General features: G+C 38.2%; 1 protein-coding gene across 3 annotated transcripts in view; it reads right to left on the bottom strand.

The window, feature by feature from the left end:
• Positions 1-4,312: 4,312 nt before the first annotated feature.
• The window catches only part of cdhr2 (cadherin related family member 2), a 25,750-nt gene continuing 8,308 nt past the window's right edge, over positions 4,313-21,754 (bottom strand). For all 3 annotated transcript variants that reach the window (XM_034689633.1, XM_034689634.1, XM_034689632.1), the window contains exons 2-32: positions 21,580-21,668; positions 17,090-17,152; positions 16,914-16,973; positions 16,672-16,811; positions 16,515-16,565; positions 16,345-16,434; positions 16,041-16,130; positions 15,806-15,928; positions 13,049-13,195; positions 12,685-12,760; positions 12,479-12,594; positions 11,970-12,176; positions 11,694-11,843; positions 11,438-11,599; positions 10,310-10,371; positions 9,967-10,210; positions 9,499-9,738; positions 9,335-9,404; positions 8,677-9,258; positions 8,495-8,566; positions 8,250-8,299; positions 7,529-7,680; positions 7,235-7,331; positions 7,028-7,116; positions 6,838-6,909; positions 6,421-6,556; positions 6,006-6,124; positions 5,532-5,645; positions 5,341-5,433; positions 4,962-5,025; positions 4,313-4,879 (exon numbers count right to left, since the gene is read on the bottom strand). In XM_034689633.1, coding sequence (XP_034545524.1) covers positions 4,721-4,879; positions 4,962-5,025; positions 5,341-5,433; positions 5,532-5,645; positions 6,006-6,124; positions 6,421-6,556; positions 6,838-6,909; positions 7,028-7,116; positions 7,235-7,331; positions 7,529-7,680; positions 8,250-8,299; positions 8,495-8,566; positions 8,677-9,258; positions 9,335-9,404; positions 9,499-9,738; positions 9,967-10,210; positions 10,310-10,371; positions 11,438-11,599; positions 11,694-11,843; positions 11,970-12,176; positions 12,479-12,594; positions 12,685-12,760; positions 13,049-13,195; positions 15,806-15,928; positions 16,041-16,130; positions 16,345-16,434; positions 16,515-16,565; positions 16,672-16,811; positions 16,914-16,973; positions 17,090-17,152; positions 21,580-21,589 — 3,900 coding nt within the window. In that variant the 5' untranslated portion in view covers positions 21,590-21,668 and the 3' untranslated portion in view covers positions 4,313-4,720. The remainder of the gene's footprint in view (positions 4,880-4,961; positions 5,026-5,340; positions 5,434-5,531; positions 5,646-6,005; positions 6,125-6,420; positions 6,557-6,837; positions 6,910-7,027; positions 7,117-7,234; positions 7,332-7,528; positions 7,681-8,249; positions 8,300-8,494; positions 8,567-8,676; positions 9,259-9,334; positions 9,405-9,498; positions 9,739-9,966; positions 10,211-10,309; positions 10,372-11,437; positions 11,600-11,693; positions 11,844-11,969; positions 12,177-12,478; positions 12,595-12,684; positions 12,761-13,048; positions 13,196-15,805; positions 15,929-16,040; positions 16,131-16,344; positions 16,435-16,514; positions 16,566-16,671; positions 16,812-16,913; positions 16,974-17,089; positions 17,153-21,579; positions 21,669-21,754) is intronic.

The following is a 21,754-nucleotide window of genomic DNA, read 5'->3' as shown; positions in this document are numbered from 1 at the left end:
AACCAACACACTGTATTCACTAAATTCTCTTGGAAATCTTGGAAAGACACAAATACCTTTTTGAGCTTTTTGTCGCAGGTAAAAAAAAACAGTATAGTCTTACCTACCAGCCGGCACTCCCCTGTGAGCTTTCGCTCAACTGATTCCAGAATGAGACCTTTGATTCCTGTTTGATTATCGTCCTTGGGCTATAAAAATCAATGATTAATGTATAACGCAAGTATAAAACCAATTAAAGTAAATCTCTTCCTCTATCCAAGGTATCTATCTGAAAGGCATGTGGAGTTCCATAGCTGCTGCACCTATGACCCCAAGAACAAGTACTGCCAATTCCTGAAGCATCATAAAAGCATAAGAGGAAATGCACCTCACATGAGACGCAGAAGGCCAATGAAAATTTTGATTGTGAGGTATTGAAAATTGAAAATCAGCCATACAAGGCAGGGTTTTTTTGTGTTTGTGTTTTCACTTGTGTTTAACATTTTTACTGTTTTTTGCCTAGACCATTACAAGAGTCATTACAGCACTCTGTTTTTTTTGTAGGACTCTATTAGCATAGCACATCTTGACGTGGTAATATTTGCCCATTCTTCTTTACAAAGAAGCTCCAAATCCATCAGATAGTGAGGGCATCTCCTGTGCACAGCCCTCTTCAGATCACACCACAGATATTCAGCTGGATTCAGGTTTGGACTCTGACTGGGCTATTCCAAAACTTTAATCTTCTTCTGGTGAAACCATGCTTTTGTTGGTTTGGATGTATGCTTTGGTTTGTTGTCATGTTGAAAGGTGAAATTCCTCTTCATCTTCATCTTTCTAACGGAGGTCTGGAGGGTTTGTGTTAAACTGACTGGTATTTGTAACTGTTCATACTTCCCTGGACCCTGACCAAGGCCCCGGTTCCAGATGAAGAAAAACAGCCCCAAAGCATGATGCTGCCCCCACCATGCTTCTCTGTGGGTATGGTATTCTTTATGTGATGTGCAGTGTTGTTTTAACGCCAAACATATGTAACCCAGCTAAAAAAAGATGGGTTAAAACAAAATTGAATAAAGTATTAAACTGTTAAATTAAGTTTAAATTAAAGTTTTACAGTTAACTTTGTCAAATATTTAGTTTCATCCGTTTTCACCGTAATTAATTTAACGGAAATTTTGCAGTGCAGTCACCCTGCAGAAAGACGTCTGTGATACTGAGAGAGCCTGAGTCAGCATGTTGAGCTGCAGTAGTTGCTTCGTGTTACAACTTTAAGCTTCACTAAAGTTGAGAACTTGTGAGAACTGAGTCAAAACAGTTTTACTTGAAGAAGTTATTGGATCATATTATTGTTGGTTCCCCGACGGAGCCACGAGACGACCAGAAGTGCCGGTTTCATCGTAATTAGCGCATATGCTAAGCCTCGGTAAGTTAGCTCTCAGTCACGTCTTGCTAATTTCTGTGTGTCAGCAATGAAGTTCATTTCCATTTAAAGCCAAACCTAGCATGTTACTGTGGTTATATGTGAATAAGTGTTTAGAGGAAAATGTATTTGATACTTGAAATCTCGGTTTCATAGTAATATTAACCAAATTACTATCACTGAAAAAACGGGGATTTCTTCTAATGTTAAGGTGTTAATCACTTAGCTTTGCTAGCAATGGTGAAGTGAATTGTTAAGTAGTTTTCATAAGAAAAATAGTTTAATACAAAATGTAGTTTGACTGTTACTGCTGAGAGCAATTGGGGAAATGTATTGTGTTTAATCACTTGATGAAACAGGTATTGTTTCCTTAATGCACTTTGCTTTCACTGAAGAGTAAGGTTGGTGATGTTTAATATGTTAAGTATATGTAGTTTATTGCTTACTCAAGCATTTGATTAAGCTGATATTTGTACTGTTTTTATATGTGCTTATTATGTATTATTGGAACAAAATAATTCTGATATTTGATAATATGAAGTTGAACTAGAGAGTAACAATTCATTTCAATATGTTAAGTATTTACATTCAGTCAGTGCTTATTTTGATATTGTTATGATCTGGTATATTGTTGCGCAACATAATAACTTATGAACATAAGAGAACATAGGTGAAATATAAGGGGAGCAGAACGAAAAACTATAAGCCTGTTTGTAACAATGCAGGTCAGGTCTTATAGCGAGAGTGAGAAGATCCAGTGATGATTCAGTGATTCCAGTGATGGCGAGCCACCCAGCTTGATTCCCGTGATCCAGAATCTGCATCGCCACTGAAACAGCCGGATGAACTATCTGCCTGGTGGTAGGATCGTATCAGTCTTCTGGATTGGTACCAGCTCGAACACACACTTGACTTAGAGTGCACTCTGACTGACTGACTGACTTGACTATCACAGATCAATCCTCAATCTGATCTGAACTGCCACAAGTTGACTTTGACTGAAACTTCCTCTACGGTCACCAGACATTGATTTTGAAACTACTCGAAACAGAGTAGAACACAAAGACAATTGATACAACTCAGGATATTTTTCTTTTTTGTTAAAAGGGCCATTTTTTATTTTTCATATAAATGTAATTTTTATGTAATCTGTATTGTTATTCAAAACAAACTAAAGTTGGTTTAACTGATTCTACTCGTGCCGTGTCAATAGTGATTGCACTCTTTACTTGGCTCCTTCCGAACCTAGCGTGAGGTGTACTTACCCAGGAGTGGGTTACACATACTTTTTGGAATTATGGCCACAAAGTTCAACCTTGGTTTAATCAGACCATAAAACATTTGATGCTTTTGGAAAACTTCATGTATGTTTTTAAAACATGTTGCCAGGCTTGGATGTTTTTCTTCATAAGAAACAGCTTCCGTCTTGCCACCCTACCCATAGCTGAAACATATGAAGAATAGGAGAGATGTTGTCACATGTAGTACACAGCCAGTGCTAGTCAGGAATCCCTGCAGCTCCTTTAATGTTGCTGTCGGCCTCTGGGAAGCCTCCCTGACCAGTTTTCTTCTCGCTTTTCATCAATTCTGGAGGGATGTCCAGTTCTCTGAATGTCACTGTTGTGCCATATTTTCTCCACTTGATGATGACGGTCTTCACTGTGGTCCATAGCATATCTAATGCATTGGAAAAGTATTTGCACCCTTCTCCTGACTGATACCTTTCAACAATGAGATCCCTCTGATGCTTTGGAAGCTCTGTGGACCATGGCCTTTGCTGTAAGATGCAACTAATGAAATGTCAGGAAAATCGTCCTAGAACAGCTGATCTTTGTCGGGATTAATCAGAGTCACTTTAAATTATGACATGTGTATACTGAAAACTATTTGTCATGAGTCTGAATGTGATTAGTTAATTCTGAACACAGCCACATCCCGTTATAAGAGGGTGTGTACACTTATGCAATCACATTATTTTAGTTTTTTAGTTTTTATTCTTCCCCCTAAATGATTTTTTTTTTAAATCAGTTGAATTGTTCACATTATAGGTCACATTAAAGGTGGAGAAAGTTCTGAAATGATTTATCTTGGTGTAATTTTTTTTACAACACAAAACATGGCATTTTAACAGGGTTGTGTAGACTTTTGATATCCAATGTATGGAAGTTGAGGGTTGCATAAATAATGCCTTGATCCATGTGAGGAGAGTCCCTTTAGCATCATTAATGCTTTTGAATGTCTTGTATTCTGCTTTTATATATGGCACAATGTCATGACTTTGTTTGTGAAGACTAAAAAACGTAAAGAATAGGAAAAATAAAGCTAATTCAAGAAAATAACAACTCCTGATACAAGGTTTTTCTTTTTGCTTCGATCAGTGATTCAGTTGTGTGATATAGCTTACTTTAAATGTTTTTAAATTCAGAAGTTATTATCGTGTTGGTGATGTTGCTGTTCATACATTTACTTCTTATAATCAATGACGAAATTACTTTTATTCACAGTTTGCACTTGTGATACATTCATTTCAATGTCAGTAAAGTCAAACAGTCAAAGAATCAGCTGCTTGCAGGGAGACACAACATTGTATATACATATATATATATAACTTGTGTTTAAGTTGCTTTCACAGCAAACATGTTTTCAAACATCACTTGATATATTTACAGAAATAAAGTGATTCACATGTGCAACAATATCATATTTAATACTTTCCCATTGCTTCTGTCCAATTATTAATTTTAAGGAAAAGTTTGAATTTGGAAATATGCTTTTGTACTTCCAGGCCAAGTATTTGATGAGAAGGATTAAATATATGCCTAACATGTCTCTGCTCAAGATATTAAGGCATGGCGAGCTGGCCATCAGTTTCCTTAAGCATGAATTCTAGAAACAGAAAACTTGATGGCCGAGGGCTTTCAAAATTTTTAATACTCTTTATTCAAAACAAACAATGCTTAGCTAACATCTCCTCGTTGTAGCTTCATCTGAGAGTCACAGCAATGTTCTCAACAGTCCTTGATTATATTATCAAGCTTCATCTGTGAGATTCATAGATCAGAGCATCATTATATTTACATCTTATTTTACATTTTCTACTTTGGTTTTCTTTGTAGCTTTCCTTGGATACAGCATTCAGACAAAGAAGAAAGCACTTCTGGGTTCTATGATCCCATTAAAACACAACACATCACTTAAGTTAAGAACAGAAGGCAATTTGAGAGTAAGACTTCCTTGTTAGTAATTTAGTCAGCTTGATTACACAGACGCAAATCTGTCCATGTAAGGCCTCCAGCAGGGTGTCTGCCTTTGTTGTTTCCATCACAAGTCTGTGGTGCTGAATGCAGGGTTACTATAACCAAGACGAGGATTTTCGGAGCCTCTCTTCTGGCCTCGCTGAGCGAGAACTGCACCCAGAGGCTCAATGTACTCTGGAGGTCCGCTACCATTCTCCTCCTCCTCCTCCTCCTGGATCATGTTCTAATGAGGAGCAGACACGCTTTTAATGTAGAACATGTTCTACTCAGTGCAGATAAAGATGGACTTTGAAATGCTAACTCACCATGATTGGTTTTGTGTCCTTTTCAGGGAAGGCCATGTCATCACTGCAGTCAAGGGAGTTGAGGCTTAAGTGGAAAAGAAAAACCAAGCAATAAATCTACTACTTAATCATTTCAAATAGAGTGTGTTTTTATTTTATTTAAATAAGGACCAAATCTCCGGCTTGGTAACAGAATGCCACTTCTCATTTACAGACTGCCGTAGTGAGCCCACTGTGACAAAATGTTCAACTGGAAACAATCCCAGTTTATAAACCAGCCATGCTACGAAGAGGAGAGTGAGTGAGGTCATGTGTCACTGTCAGTCACCACCTTCACAAATAGAGCCGACAGAGCACACACTGCTAAACAGACGTAGAGTCACATAGAGCTTTTCTTTACCTGACTTTGTCGACATCTGAGCTCTCCTCCTCCCCTAGGTCCAGGTCCAGGACCAAGGTTGAGTCAATGTTCAGGTTTAGAACAGGATTTGCCCTGTTAGCAAATAATAAAAGACAAAGGTGGAAAATCACAATCCGAGTTGTGTTGTATGTCACTGTTTACTTGTTAATCTATCTTGTTACACTCCTCACCCCTCCATGTTGTATTTGTTGGTTCCGGGCACCACATAACCAATTTTCTGGTTATCAGAATTGACCATGGCGGCAGAGTTCATGGCTTTGGCTGCCTTCAGCTTCCTCTTGAAGCTGTGGATTAGGATATAAACACAACACATCATATTTGTGCTCAAATAAGTTGGATGCTAGCCTATATCGCTTTGCCAGGATGATAAATCTGCTTCTGAAAAATTAAAGGGAAATATTTTTGATTATGCAACATGTCCTTAATCATGGGAAATGCGATTTTGTGAATTCAGATGAAGTTTTCTGTATTGAATGGGACTCTCACACTGCACATCATACTCTTGCATAATGGTTTTTAGTCTATGATAATATGGTTATTAAATAAAGAAAAACATTTATTGAATTTATTCTTATTTTTTGGTTTTGTTTTAAGAAATCCTTTAATTTTTCTGTCCCCATGTTGTTTCAAATCCATTGTCTTACTTTCTGCGTGTACACATTAAGGAAGTGGTGAGGATAGCCAGCACGACGATGAGGCCTCCCAGCATGCCATACAGGCCGTACTTCAGTGGGTCTGATTGATCGATGACAGGAGATGTCCCCTGAAACACAAGTAAGAAACCTATCCTTAGTAGGTGGTGTTCATAAGTGTCCTTTATTTCATTTAAACTTGCTGATTTCTGATGTAATTATAAAGTTCTGATATAATTTGCAAGTATTATTTGTAAAACACACTAAATGTAAGAAAAAAACATATTGTAGTAGTTTGAAATATTCCATGAGGGCATGTAATGCTGCTTCAGTGAGGCTAAATGTGAAACCTTATGAGATAGTGACATTACAATATAGCGACCCCTTTAGAAAATAAAACTTCAACACTAAAATTATTTTCACTTACAATGTTTGCAAGTCCAAGGTCTTCAAGAACAAAGTAATGATCAGGATCAGAGATCATCTTTTCCACATCATCAGAGGTCAGAGCCGTCCCGTTGGCGTAAACAAAATACACCACGATGATAGTTCCACTTGAAGCCCTGAGAGGAGAATTCAACTCACTTAAACACTTACTGAAAGGTTTATTTCAGTTCTCTTGTGTTGCTGTAGTAATTCTCTCCAAAAATCTTTAACTAGTACAAAATAATATGTTTACAAAGACACTGGCACCATCTAGTGGACACCTTTCTCTGTGCATATGTGCAAGACAGAGATTATTTTGTATTCCTTTTAACACCAGCAAACATTATATAATGTGGATCTGTAACTACTTCATGATTATAATATGGTGATTTGAAGGTGCAGAGAACAAGGAATTCACCTGGATGTTTCATCTGTGTTAGGCCTAATTGAAACTATTTCCACAGCAGTCTTGGTGGCAGCGGTCAGGGCCCTGAAAATACAGAGTGACACAAAGTCTGAGAGAAACAGAGTTCATACAGAACTTGATGAAATAATAGAGAGGAATCTCTGCCATCAATCAAACCTGACCAAACCATGCAGACGTGTACCTAATGATGTCGCTGAGTTTTTCTTCAACCTCTTCTTCAGAAGGTGTAAACTCAAGTTCGACTCTGTAGGAGTCATCTACTGTAAAGATCTGTAAAATAATAAGAACAAAAGTTATGGCACAGGAGGAAATCTCACAGTCATTCTATTGGATAAGTTACAATGTGGGTCATGAATTAAAGGTAAGCTTTATGATTTTAATCACCCACCTCCAGCACAGTGCTGGTGAAAAGGCCACCGGTGTCAGTTGCTGTTACTGTTACCAAATACTTCCCCTTCAGTGTCACATCCAGTGCCTCAGTAGTCCTATAAAGTAAGTGAAACTATGAGAGCAGCCTCAATCACAGCCAAGCAAGTGCAGAAATGTGAGAGACCATCATATCCACACCACTGTCACACAGGACAACACAACCAAGATTGAACCATTTTTTATATAACATCAGCATGAAAAAATACATACTCAATAGACATGCAGAAAGACATACAGATATTTTTGTACTCACTGAATGATTCCAACATAAACGTCCTTTTGCTGTGTGGTGACGGCCTCAAACAGCAGCCTTGTCTTGTTTGTTTGACTGTTGCTGTTTTTAAACTGGACTGCTGTTACTTCAAACTCAATCTGGCGATTTATTCCAGAGTCCCGGTCTGTAGCCTGAAGGCAACAAAAGGAATCAGAAGGCATGCCACAAATTTTGTTCACTGTGTAGGTCCTGTCTCTATCAAGGTAGGGCCAAAACAGCCCTGGCCTGATGAAACATTTGTTCAGTGGTATCTAGCACCACAATGTTAGAAGCAGAGCCTTTAAGTCCTGTAGGTTGCAAGGTGGGGCATTCATGGATCAGACTTGGTTGTCCCCAGATGCTTAACTGGATTGAAATCAGGGTAATTTGGTGACCAAGTCATCCCCTTGAACCTGTTGTGATGTTCCTCCAGGCCCCCTCTTCCTTCCTCCATTATGCTCATGTGCCCACTTTGGGTGGGGTCAGCAAAGGCACACTGACCAGTCTGCGGCTATGCAGCCCCACACTCAAGCAGTTTCTATCACAAGCAGTATTAACTTTTTGAGTAGTTTCAACTTCACTTGCTTTTCTGGCCACACGACCAAGCCTTCACTCCTCACCAGCACTGATGGGCCTTGACTGCCCATGATCTTATTGCCATGGGCTCATGCCCTTGGTCATATTATTATAGCTGATTGGTGTTGGTTTTTTTCATACTCACAGTGACTCCTGCTACAGATGTTCCCTTACTGGCACTCTCAGACACCACAACTAAAGTCCAAAGACAGGGAATCAGTATTGAACTTTGTAATCATAATTCAACACTATTAGAATATATATGAGGGTTCTTGTAAGGGCTCACACGGTGGATGTGGCAAACAAACGTAAACAATGACCAAAGTGTATTAGCAGGCAGGCCTCCCTCAAAGGGGATACTATCATTTAATGTTAGTAATCTGCACTCACCAAACACAGAATCTGAGAAAAGGAATTCTGGGATGTTGTCATTGATGTCGTCAATGTTGATCTCCATTGTTTCTGAAACAAGTTGAGAAAAATGAAGTGAATTTTTGTGGCGTATGTAGGTCAGTATTTCATGATTCAATGATGTAAATGCTATTTTTGTTTGTAAACTAGCAAGTGCAAACCTGTTGTAGCACTGTAGTTCTCTCCTTTCTCCGTGTACTCATCCACCACCTGAGCCTCAACCAGCACCTGGTCACATTGTTCATAGTCCATTGTGATCTCTGGGTTTGCACTGACCATCCCTGTAGGATCCATGGTAACATAATTGCAGGGTGTCAGAGAGCCGTTACATCTGCATTGGATGGACTTCAGCTGGAAAACCAGTGAGTGGTTTCCGTCTGTGTCATGTGCCAAAAACTCCCCAATCTGGCTGTAGGTGGTGTTCTCCTTTATCCTGATGGCATCTGGACGCATGATTTCAGGCCGCTCGTCGTTCACGTCCTCCACATGCACGACCACTATCACTTCGGAACTGGATTGCTCTAGATCTACTGCCTCCACCCGCAGTGTGAACCGCTTATGTTCACTCTCGTAGTCCAGCTCAATTTCAGGGTCCACGGTGATGTTCCCCCTGTAACCCGGCTCCATTGCAAACGTGCGTATGATGAAGCTGCCAAAGCTTCCATCAACAATGCTGAATGAAATGCGGTTAAAATCCCTGGTTTGGTCCAAATCCATAGCAGTGACAGAACCCACGAATGCACCTGATCAGACGGAATAATATCATTGAAATTCAGCCACACAAATATAAACACTTAAAGGCTTTGCAAATATAAATACCTTTTTCTCCTTCTTTGACGTAGAATTGGTAAGACGGCTCTGCAAACTCTGGTATATTGTCATTGACATCCTAAGAAGCATCAAATGAAAACACTGACAATTATCATGCCCAAGACGAGCAGCTGAACCAGTCTGTATAAATATTGAAACGGCTGAAGACTCACCTCTACATTAATGATAACAGGGACTGTGGTGGACAGTCGAGGAATACCCTTGTCAGTGGCAGTTACATTGAGCTCAATCCTTCCTCCAAGCTCTGGGTCCAGGGCCTCACGATCAAGCTCCTTGCTGTTTCTTAGCACACCAGTGTTTGGGTCGATTGTGAATAAGTCACTGTACCTGCTGTCTTCAATGCTAAACACTATCTGACTGTTTTCTGTGTCTGGGTCGTCTGCGTCAGTGGCCTGTCCAAATGACAAACACATGAGCAAAACTGTATGATCCTCCATTGGTCAATTTTTAACTATCAAAAACTTATTAGAATGCAACAACAACCACTCCCCCAACAACTTCCTCTTCTTCATCATCTTCCAACTGGTGCATATAAGAATAAGGTCAATCATTGTTTACATACAGCATCTCCCACATGGAGGAGGATAAAATATTAACTCTCATTGTTCTCTTGCACTTACCTCTATCTTAAGCTCAAGCGTTCCACCCTCTTTGACAAAATCCAGGTAAGAGTCTCTGCTGATGACTGGAGGCTGGTCATTGATGTCCAGCACATTGATCTCAAGCACTGTGCTGCCTGGCTTTTCGTCTGTGTCTCTTGCCTGCAGAGTTGCTGAGTACAGAGATCTGACCTCACGGTCCAACAGAGCTTTGTCTTTCACGCGAACTACACCAGTGTCTTTCTCCACATCAAAATACAGTAGTCTGAAACAAAGAGGTATTTCAGCTGTGTATGCACATTTAGTATGATAGTTTAAGATAAGCTGTGCCTGCATTTATATAACCAGAAGGGAGTTGACATACATGCTGTCGGGAAGAAGGCTGTAGGTGAGCTTGCCTTGATCCATGGTGTCAGGATCCTCTGCCTATAGGGAAAAATTTTATTTGAGCCCCTCTGAGTGCCATATAAAAGTTTTTCAAAACAGTAAAAACAAAAACAGAATAATCAGAAACAAAGGCACCAAAAGGCTGTTTTATAAAAGTGACTCTTTAAAGGTGATTTAAATCATTACAGAACAAGCAGCCTGGGTTTCTTCAGGCAGATTACTCCAAAGTTGAGGAACCCTGACTCCAAAGCAACTTTACTTAATAGTTTAGACTTTGGGACAACAAAGAGGGACGTGTCTGAGGATCTTAGTGAGCGGGAGGGGCATAGGGCAAAAGAAGGCCTGATAAATAACTTGGCACTAAGCCCCATAGGGCTGAGGGAAAGATCATGAAACTATGAACTCTGTTATAAAAGTGACTTGTAGCCAGTGTAAAGAAGCATACAATAAAATCAAAGAAACATACACATTACAACCCATTTAACACAGTATCCAAGCTCTTTCAATGTACAGTATTTTCAATCTGGGGTTAGGCTCCAAACACTACAGGATTGATTGGTGCACAAAAGATTGCTTCATACTACAAACTTACTTCATTAAGATGTAGTACTCTGATGGTTGTTTCATTTAGATTGGGGACAGAAACAAGGTTTCTGATAAGCTTTAATGTATTTGTATTGTAGGCTAAATTATAGTTGCTCAAGTTGTTTATCTGTAATGAACAAATGTCATCAGGTGGGGCATTTTTGACTTGTAGTGGACAACTCTTGGTACCTTTTGCTGTTGAAATACTATAGGCCATTAACTTGGAAGTACAATAGCAGAAGAATTAATCCTAATCCAGTAAGATTGAAAAAAGACTGATACCACCAAGGAAGGAATTACAGCAGTCCTATGCATTAGCATAACATTCTTTAATGTTAAATAATTGACACACAACATTCTATGTATGTCAACAGTCATCCACTGTCAAGGCCTTTTTGATTGAAATGATTAATAAATATCATATTTATTTGGTTAGGTTTTTTGTGTTTCCCAAAAACTTAAAAATGACTTATGCTATTATTTTAATAGGGTGACAATATTCAGATAGTGAAATACTTACAGTAATGTTGGCTACTACAGTCCCAACTTCAGAGTGCTCAGTCACATTCAGTCTGTATGTAGGCTGTGGAAACTCAGGGCTGTTGTCATTTGTGTCCATGATGATGATAGTAACTGTAGCAGTGGAGTGGAGGCTCATATCACCTTGGTCTGTGGCAATCACCTGTACAATAACATATCACAGGGAGTACCTGAGACTGGCTTCAAAATGACACACAGGTATAAAATGTCTCCAGTCTTGGTCTATTTAAACTTACTTCTACAATCATTTGCTGTGTTTTCTCAAAGTCCAGTTTTTGGGGCTGCCTGACCAGAAGCTGAACAATGCTGTCTGACATGGTGAACTGCGGCTCAACAGAAAACACATCCTTGTCAGCTCCTCCCAGGGTCAGTTTAGTGTTGGAGATCTATGAAAAACCAAAACTGATGGTTAATAATTCTCATTAACAATATTCAGAGCTGCACTTTCTGTATTTGACATGTTTCAGAAAACATATTTCAGCCAAACAGCTTTCTCCCTTTTTGTCTCTTACTTTGTCAAGATCTCTGACTGTCATGTTGATGGAAATAGATCCCAGTGAGTTCTCAGAAACCTCTTCTGTGAAGTGACTTTCGATCACACAGGAGAACCCACACTTGTAAAACTGCGGTGGGTTGTCGTTGACATCAATGATGTTGATCAGTACATTTGTTGTGGTGCTGGCACGGACTCCATGGATGTTGTCTTTGGATTCAGTGGCCTAAGATCAAATAAGAGTACAGTATTTTAATGTCTGGATATATACAATAAGACAATTCCATTGACCCGAGTTCAACTTAATGACTTGTATTAAGAATAAAAGGATGGTTTTATAAAAAAGGTGCATGGAGCTGTGTATACTGTGTTATAGAAAATATTCAGTACACTAGTGATAGGTAACATATAGTTACTGAGAACAAGTGCCTATATTATAAACATTTTCCGCCACAGGGACTAATTCTAACAGAGTAAAATCATCATGAATGACTAAATTGATATGTTTGTAAAAAAAGACAGCTGTACCTTTACAGTCAATGTTACAGTGTCGGTATCACCAAATTCCTCTCTGTCAATTTCTGACAACACAGATATAATGCCATCATCTGATGAGATATCAAACAGGCCATCCACTGTGGCATCTGTCAAACAACAGGTGAAAAAAAAAACATATTCCATCACTCCATGCAAAGAGACATTTTTAGACTTTTTATTTGAGTTTAGAGGCAGACCTTCAATGCTGTAGATGATTCTATCATTGACTCCTCTGTCCTGGTCTACAGCAGTCACTTGAAACACGGACTTGCCCTGCAAGAAGAAGAACGAAGATGCAGAAAATTTGTTGTTATTTACACAAAAGTCAACATAGCATCATGGCTAATATATATCACAAAGACACGTAGCTACAAATATATCAGAACTAAAAGAAAATCCACACAAATAAATCAAAGAACGGATAATATATTTTATTTAAATTGGAGGTGGAATTAGCAGGAGGATATCAAGATCATACAATTTTTCTCTCTCTTTTTGAAAATCTGTATTGATCTAGTTAAGCTCTTTCTTTTACAGAACATAAAATCCTTGAGCACTCACCAAAGGAGAATTCTCTTCAATCCTCCCCACATAGGGAACACCAAGAAACTGTGGGTCAAGGTCTGGCATGTCCTCAACCGTAATGAAGGAATAAACAATAGTTGAGAAGTACTGGGTCACATTGTAATAACAATGACCTCCACCATCCTGTTACGGGAAGAGAAAGTTTAAGAGTCTAAGAGACACAAAATATATCTGCTACAGTTATAATTATAAACTGATTAAGTGACATTTTAAAAATGATCAAGGAAATCTATCTGAAAAACAACTAAATGCTATTATTAGCAGACCAAAATCAACATGTACATTTTACAGCACCTTCTTAGGTCTACTGTCATTATAAATTATACTATAAGAGCTGTCAAAGTTAAATAAATAAATAAGGTCAATAACGCGTTAAGATCTATGATCTTTAATACGTAGTTTTTGTCTGTGATATGACCCACTGTAACAGTCAGTCTAGAGTTAATATATCTGCAGTACCAAATAGTGCCACAATGTGGAGATTCTTTTGTGTTAGTATGAGACTCCATGTTTGAATAGTCTCAAAAAATATCCAATATGGACTTAATTTCAACATGAGGTGAGACACTATTACACTGTGTGGAATTATTTGCTTTATTTCTAAAAGTTCTAGTGAATGATCTTTGAGGGACAGAAAATTTAACTGACCAATGTAGGCTACTTGTTGTATGTGTTGTATGTGTCTATTGTTGTTATGTATGAGGTCCATGGTTTTGTGTTGAGCTGCTTTATAAAACAGGGGTGTTAAAGGTGACATATCATGCAAAATTGACTTTTTAATGGTTCTCTACCTGAAATATGTGTCCCTGGCATGTCTACAAACCCCCCGAGAATGAAAAAAATCCATTCTGCCCCTGTTTTGATTTCTACACCTTTCTGTAAATGTGTGTGAAACGAGCCGTTTCAGACTTCCGTGTTTTTGTTACGTAACAACAATATCTGGTCTGTCACAGAGTCAGAGCTCGGAGCTTGTTCAGCCCATAGACTGTATAAAATAATACTGAATCCCCTCCCCGTTTTTCATTACCTGCACAAATGTGTGCTAACAAGGAGCTTAGGAGCGAGGCATGCTAGTTGTAGGCTGTCTTAATAAACACAAAGGTCGGTTTTACTCCCCACGTCTGCAGATTTGAAGATCTAGTGGATGATTTTTATTTGTCATGGATAAGTGCTAGCGCTAGTTAGCATAGCTACATAGCTACATGTTCGTAGCTGTAGCTGTAGCTGTAGCTGTAGCTGTAGCTGTAGCTGTAGCTGTAGCTGTAGCTGTAGCTGTAGCTGTAGCTGTAGCTGTAGCTGTAGCTGTAGCTGTAGCTGTGTACCAAGACACACGTCGACATACTGACAAATAAAACAACAAGAAACACTAAATCTGTGACCAATCCTTCATAAAAGTTCCTGCTGCCTTTCTGGCAGAGGTCGGTTTTACTCCCCACGTCTGCAGATTTGAAGATCTAGTGGATGATTGTTATTTATCATGGATAAGTGCTAGCGCTAGTTAGCATAGCCACATAGCTACATGTTCGTAGCTGTGTACCAAGACACACGTCTACATACTGATAAATAAAACAACAAGAAACACTAAATCTATGACCAATCGTTCAGAAAGGTCCTGCTACAGGCGTCTCTCCGTCAGGATCAGATTTAGAGGGTTGAAGTAATGCGATCTCTGAGCAGTCGTGTATATTCAGCCAACATGTAAACATTAGATCAACGTGCTGGAGAGCCGAGGCACATCCACTTCCTGAGGGGGCATGGTAAGAGGGAAAATAGAGTGTTCTGAGGAGGACTGAAGAAAAGGACTTTTCAGGCATGCCAAAATCTGATTTCAAAGTGTTTTTTTGAGCATAAACTTTAAAGACATGTTTTGGGGACCTCTTAGACCAATATATATTGATGAAAAAAGCATGATATGTCACCTTTAAGTTCATCTTTACAGGTCTAAAGTTAGACACTACATTGTAATATTATACTCAGGTCAATTTGCCCATCTGATGTTGCTTGTTGGGCTTGAGTTTGCCATGCAATGTTTTTTAGTTTATTTGGGAACATGGTACATTTTTAAGGATATTCTGGAGAATTTTCTGCACATTGATTGTCATTGTTTTGGAATATTGCAATGATAATAATATATATATTTGCACAAAGCAAGTATATTTGTATTCAATCATGAGTTAACTATGGACAATCAAGCGATTAAAAAAAACCAATTGTTTGACAGCCCTAAATATGATACAATAAGATACGATATGACACGATTCAATACAATACGATACCATATGGTGTGATACAATACGATACGCTTGATTGTCCTTGTAGGGAATTTACTTTTGAACTCTACCGCAGCATATAATTAGCAGCCTCAGCAGCCATATTAGTGAATACCTTACCATGAAAGCAAAAATCAACAATCCACTTACATAATTTCAATGCCCTTGTTGCAACTGTGCTGTATTAACACAACATAAATAAGTGAAATAGACAACAACTCCATGAGGCCAAATATTATTAGATTTTAGTTTATATGTTTGTTTGTTTTTTTGCCCAGGATCTGCCGGGAGTACCTGTAAATCGCCTGGGCCCCTTATCATGACAACTGTACAGATCCTACTGTAGCTGCACATGTAGCATACAGACAGGGAGTGGTATCAATCTAATTCTTTCATTCTCAGCAACGAAACAATCGAGCTTGCCCCTAAAATTAAGGTCAAATATGTAAAACATAAAACTTACAGTTGCGTTTATCTTCAAGCGATAGAAAGTGCTCAGCTCTGTGTAATTCAGATTTCCAATTAATCTGACTTCACCGGTGTTGTCTACGATGTCAAACAGTCCAATTCCAGAGCTTGGGGTAACCTGGAAAATAAAATGTAAATGTTGATTCATTAGAGATGATGAACGTATTAACTTTTTTTGGTCTGTCTGTTTGTTTGTACAAACAAATACATGATTTACAGGGGAAGCTTACTTCATCAATGCTGTAATGAACAACTCCAGCCAATGAGGTGTCTGCATCAGTGGCCTTCACCGTGAACAGAGATGACCCTACAGCAGTATTCTGGTGAAATTGATAGGTACAAAAACAGAAAAGAAACAGACTTAAATGTGTCATAAGGACTGCATGAATACTTCTTGGCATGAGAATGGATCGGAAATGTACTGAATTAATCTTACAGAGGATTGTAGTCAGTGGTTTTCTTACATTCAAAATGTTAATAACAAATCACGCTGGAGTAAGAAAAAGATCAAAAATTAGTCGATATTTGACTTACTTCTGGAAACGTGAAATCATATGAAGCCTCTTGAAATATGGGTCTGTTGTCGTTGGCCTCTGATAATATTATGTTTATTTCCTCTGTAATCTGAAAAAAACATTTCATACCTATGTAATTATCAAATTGATATGAAATTAGAGATTGAAACCAGCTGAGATGCCACTCACAGTATTGTGGCCATCATAGACAATAACATCAAGTGGCATGACATCATTGCTCTGGAAGAAAAAAACATTAAAAAACATTGATTAACTGAATTAACTCACAGTGGATCACAATGGAACTCCATCATACTGAGGAGTTTCTACTTCCTCCAGATCATACCTCTTTATCTAGCTTTCTTTTGACTATTACTCTCCCAGTGTGACTCTCAACTTCAAAGTATCCAGCGTTGATCCCAGCGAGAGAAAAGGTCAGTGGGTCATTATCTGGGTCCGATGCAACTATAGTGAATGCCACCACATCTGCAGAAACATAGTCATAAGGATGAATATAAATGTTTTTTTATTTATCAGGGGTAATGTCACAAAGGTGAAATAAAAACAAAATTTTAATTTTGCACACACCTGCTGGATGGTCTTCACACACATTATAAACAAAATCAGTGATTTCAGGACTGGTATTTGCTGTAATTAAAAAAAAAAGGAAAATAGATAAATAAAAACACACACATCTCATCACAAAATTAGTAGAGATGTAATTGCATTATGGTAATAGCTCAAATAAGTAATCCAATACTCACCATTAGTTTGGCAGATGATACACAAAAAGCAGAACAACACACCTCTTGAGAACCCCTCCATGTCTGCAAATAAAAAGTAAGGGACATCTTGTAATTCACTTGATCCATATTACCTGTCTTGACAGTCAACAGAAAACCGGTTTGCAACTTTTAAAATCATTTCAGAGCTGTGTTCTCTGGAGAATGCAATTTCTGAGGAAAGAATGCTTGCGCTTCAGTGCTAATGCTGATTTGACTAAGTTGAATAAAATAGAGTATGTACAAAAGATGTTGATTAATATGTTGAAAAGCTGGTGCTAAACTGCTAATGCTGCATGCTGAAAAAAGTGCTTACCATAAGTGAGATGAAAAATATCGAATACACTGTGGAATAGCTGGTGTTCAAACTACTAGTGTTGCATACTTAAAAAGTAGGATAAGCTTTGTTATTTATGAAAGTTGTTAAATATAATGTGCAGCTGGCACTTTCCTGCTTATTCCATGTTTGAACATTGTTACATAAAGGTTATTTGGTTTTGGCAGACCTGAAATACTGTGTCTTAATTAAAATGTGGATATTTGACTAAACGCTGAGGAGCTGGGGTTTAACTGAATCGCTGTGTCTGAGAAGAGGTAGTTGAAGGATGAAATGATGAAGAAGCTGAGGAAAGTAAAGAAGATAAGGACAGACAATGAAGATGAGTTTAGACTTAATTAAGATGAATTAGTGGGAAAAGAGGGTGAGGGAGGATTTGATCACTTTAAAAATGGTCCAACAAAATGTGCAAAATGTCTGTCTTAAAATAGTGCTTGCATTGGGCGACATTGGCCTAGCAGTCTAAGTGTGTGCCCCATAAACAGGGGCTATAGACCTTGTCACAGTGTTCACTGGTTTGATTTCCCACCTCAGCCATTTGCTGATTATCTTCCCCCACTCTCTACTCCCACGTTTCCTGTCTCAACAGCTGTCCTATCCAATGAAGGCAAAAATGCCCAAAATTATTACATTAAAAAAAGAGGAAGAAATCTGACAAGAATTTCTGGCAAGAGTTAACATAAGAGTTGCGGGGGCAGTTGGTCTAGTTTTTTGACAGTTAGGCATCTACTGGCTGGATGGTAAATTATTTTGCTTTCTTATCCGGCTCTCTCTCAGATCTTCCGGCTGTGATGCTTGATTCTGATTGGTCAAAACCCCTTGACAAGCCCTTGACGATTGTTATTAACTTTCATTAACATAAGCAAAACCACAGGCAAACCTATCACACATTATGTCAGATCAATCAAGGTATTACACAGCAGCAGGGATAAACTTTTGCCTCATTTATTTTTAAAAGCATGTAAACTGCAAAGCTCTGAGAAGAGGGAGAGCTGAATGAGGACAAAATGTAAGATTTCTATTCTTTTAGAAAACCTGTTCACTTTGGAATTGTTTAATTGAATGTGAATCACGTTGTTGGAATGTGACTTGACTGTAAAATTACTCACTTTAATGTTAAATCGACCTACACTAGGCAGAATTAGAGGGGCTATTTTCAAAGCTGTATACATAAATCATTTTGAATCATGAAAATCATACTCCCTTAAAATTTTTCATCACCCTGAATAGATTATTTTTTGCACAACCACTGGCAGTAGAAGTATACATTATCCCTTTCATAAAGAATATTGCAATTGAACACATGCTGTGAATGCCTTGCAAAATTCACAGCAATAGTTAATTCTGATTGGTCAATACTTCATGGCCACGGGTTGTCAGCTTTTAAAGGTGACATATCATGCAAAATCGATTTTTTAATGGTTCTCTACCTGAAATATGTGTCCCTGGCATGTCTACATGATGATTTTTATTTTTCATGGAAAAGTGCTAGCGCTAGTTAGCATAGCCACATAGCTACATGTTCGTAGCTGTGTACCAAGACACACGCCGACATACTGATAAATAAAACGACAAGAAACACTAAATCTGTGACCAATGGTTCAGAAAGGTCCTGCTGCAGGCGCCTCTCCATCAGGATCAGATTCTGGATCAGATTTAGAGGGTTGAAGTAACGCTGGTCTGTGAGCAGCCGTGTATATTCAGCCAACATGTAAACATTAGATCAACGTGCTGGAGAGCCGAGGGGATATCCACTTCCTGAGGGGGCGTGGTCAGAGGGAAAACAGACTGTTCTGAGGAGGGCTGAAGAAGAGGGCTTTTCAGGCATGCCAAATCTGATTTCAAAGGGGTTTTTTTTTAGCATAAACTTTAAAGACATGTTTTGGGGACCTCTTAGACCAATATATTTTGATGGAAAAAGCGTGATATGTCACCTTTAAAAGCTAACTGTTGGTATGAAGAAGAAACCATTGTCATAGATGCTGTTTCTAATTGCAGATTCCTGAGGATAAGCAGCAGTATCAATGCACAGGAAGAAGTTAATTTGGCATGAGTTTGTCTACAGTAGGATAAACAAGAAAAGATTAAAATAGCACAGGAAGGCAGAATAGGTTAAAGACACAAAACTGTTGGCTGTGACAGAAATCTACAAAAGTATAGATGGCGCATTAAGAACAACATGCTGTGTGAAACTGCCCTGTTTAAGGATTGATCAATGTAAAAGAAAATGTCACGGGCTGTTTTCGAAACCGCCAACTATACTAGCAGTACGCACTGATTGGCCAAAATTCAGTATGTAGTAAGTAGTATGTGAACGAAGCAAAATCTGCAGTATGCCAAAACTCCCCGGATGTCTACTGATTCGTTAAAATTTCACAGTATGCATCGGACCAGTCTGCCTCGCGTACTGTTTCCCACAATGCACAGCGCTCATTATGCCTTTTCTTTTCTCTTCTTTTTGAGACGGGGGGAACACTTTTTAGGTGCTGTGAAAATTACTAAATTCCATATAAACAGTCACAGTCTCTGACAGTGATAAGGGGAGAAAAACTTTATCCAGTGCAGCGCTGATTCTGTTCATCCTGCTATACTTAACGATCAGTGGAAATGTTCGGCACGATGTTCAGTTTAACTGTGTAAGAGTTCCAACTCTAAATAACAACCTCACTAAACATGATGATTTACTTACCAACAACAAGCAACAATAGTAAAAGAGTATACTGCTATGCCTGCAACCATGTTACTGAGTCTTGTTAGGTTCAGCTAAAGATATGAGGAGCTTTAAGCTAAATGTAATCACCAGTATGCTAACTATATATGAGTTTAGCACAACAACTGTAAAGCTGTTTGGCAAATTAGCTTACCCCTGTAAAGTTACATTTAGCATGTATGGTACAATGTGCGTAGTCTTAGTTTAGCGTGTTGTGCTAACACTTGTAAATAAGCATTAGCACAGAGTATGGCTGAGGATGATGTGAATGAGCCTTCTAAAATTATGACCAATTTTAAATTTTGACTTGCACTGAATATTAATATATAATATTGAGTCAAACTGAATAATTTGAAGATAATAATGAAAAGTTACCATCATCATCATCATCATCATCATCATCACAACATGTATGATGTTGTCAGAGCCATAGTTTTCAGTTTTGCAGCCAAACAAAACAAGTTAAAGTTACCTGAAGGAATTAAAAAGGGAAGAAAAACGCAGCTGCTCTGATTTACATTGGTTGAAATGTAACAGCATGTTGTATATATTATAGACACACCCAGGCTAGTGCCCTGCTTTCTGCCCTTTCTTCATAAAATGTATAAGGGAAAGGTGGAGCAGAGTTTGTTACACTGACATCTGCTCTATGTGATAAACAGAATTAATAAAAAAAAGATTTAGATCATCTTTCCAAGTATTGGTATCAAATTTTCCTGCAAATAATAAAACCCTGCCATAATACATGAGCAACATGTGAAAAACATCTGGAAATGTTGGAAGAATCACAGCAACAAAGCACTTTTTTTATTAGGTTAAAGTTTGATAACAAGACACCAGAATTTAGAAGGAAAATGTATATAATTTAAATCCAGGAGTAATCTGAACTTGGTTTAAACTTAATATAAGTAACTGTCTATTTCAACGATTTAAGGAACACAGTGAGTCTTTAGTGAGTGTGAATGGTTGAGGCTATCTTAGCTTTTATGAGTTTTGGCATCTGTCTTATTGATTAGTTGTAAGGATAGAAAACAATCTTGTTAGCACTTTTAGTTTGTTTTGGATGTTATGAGAAACATTTTATATATTCATATGAGAATACACTGTTTTTATTGCAGTGACTTCAGAGGATAAAGGATTTTGTATATCCATTCTTTTGAGAGCTATTTGATTAAAATGTGTGTCCATTTAAAGACAAGCAGTAAGATAAAATTGCCTTGTTGTTTCACACGACAGTACAAGATGGTTGACCATGTTAGGTTGAAGAGAATAAAACAAACGACCCATCAAATGAAAGACAAACATCACAGAAGAAAAGCTCAAATTGTTCTTTTTTTGATAGTCGTCACACTGTGAAGTGACTGAAACAGCCAGTGAAAACTTTTAAAAGGTTAATCTATGTTGAAAAATATCAGTCTTACTTACCAGTCGACATTCACCTGAGAGCCTCTCCTTTACTGATGTCAGGATGAGACCTTTGACTCTTGTTCCTCCTTGGGATTATCGTCAGGAGGCTGTAAAGTTAAATGATTAACGTAAAAGACACGCACCGCCAGTAAAACTGCACTTGACTTCCTCTTTTGTAATGAAAGAAACACCC

The sequence above is a fragment of the Notolabrus celidotus genome, chromosome 8 (genome assembly GCF_009762535.1).
Source record: "Notolabrus celidotus isolate fNotCel1 chromosome 8, fNotCel1.pri, whole genome shotgun sequence".
Taxonomy (NCBI): domain Eukaryota; kingdom Metazoa; phylum Chordata; class Actinopteri; order Labriformes; family Labridae; genus Notolabrus; species Notolabrus celidotus.
Note: the sequence above shows the minus strand (reverse complement) of the source record. Positions and strands in the feature narration are given on the sequence as shown.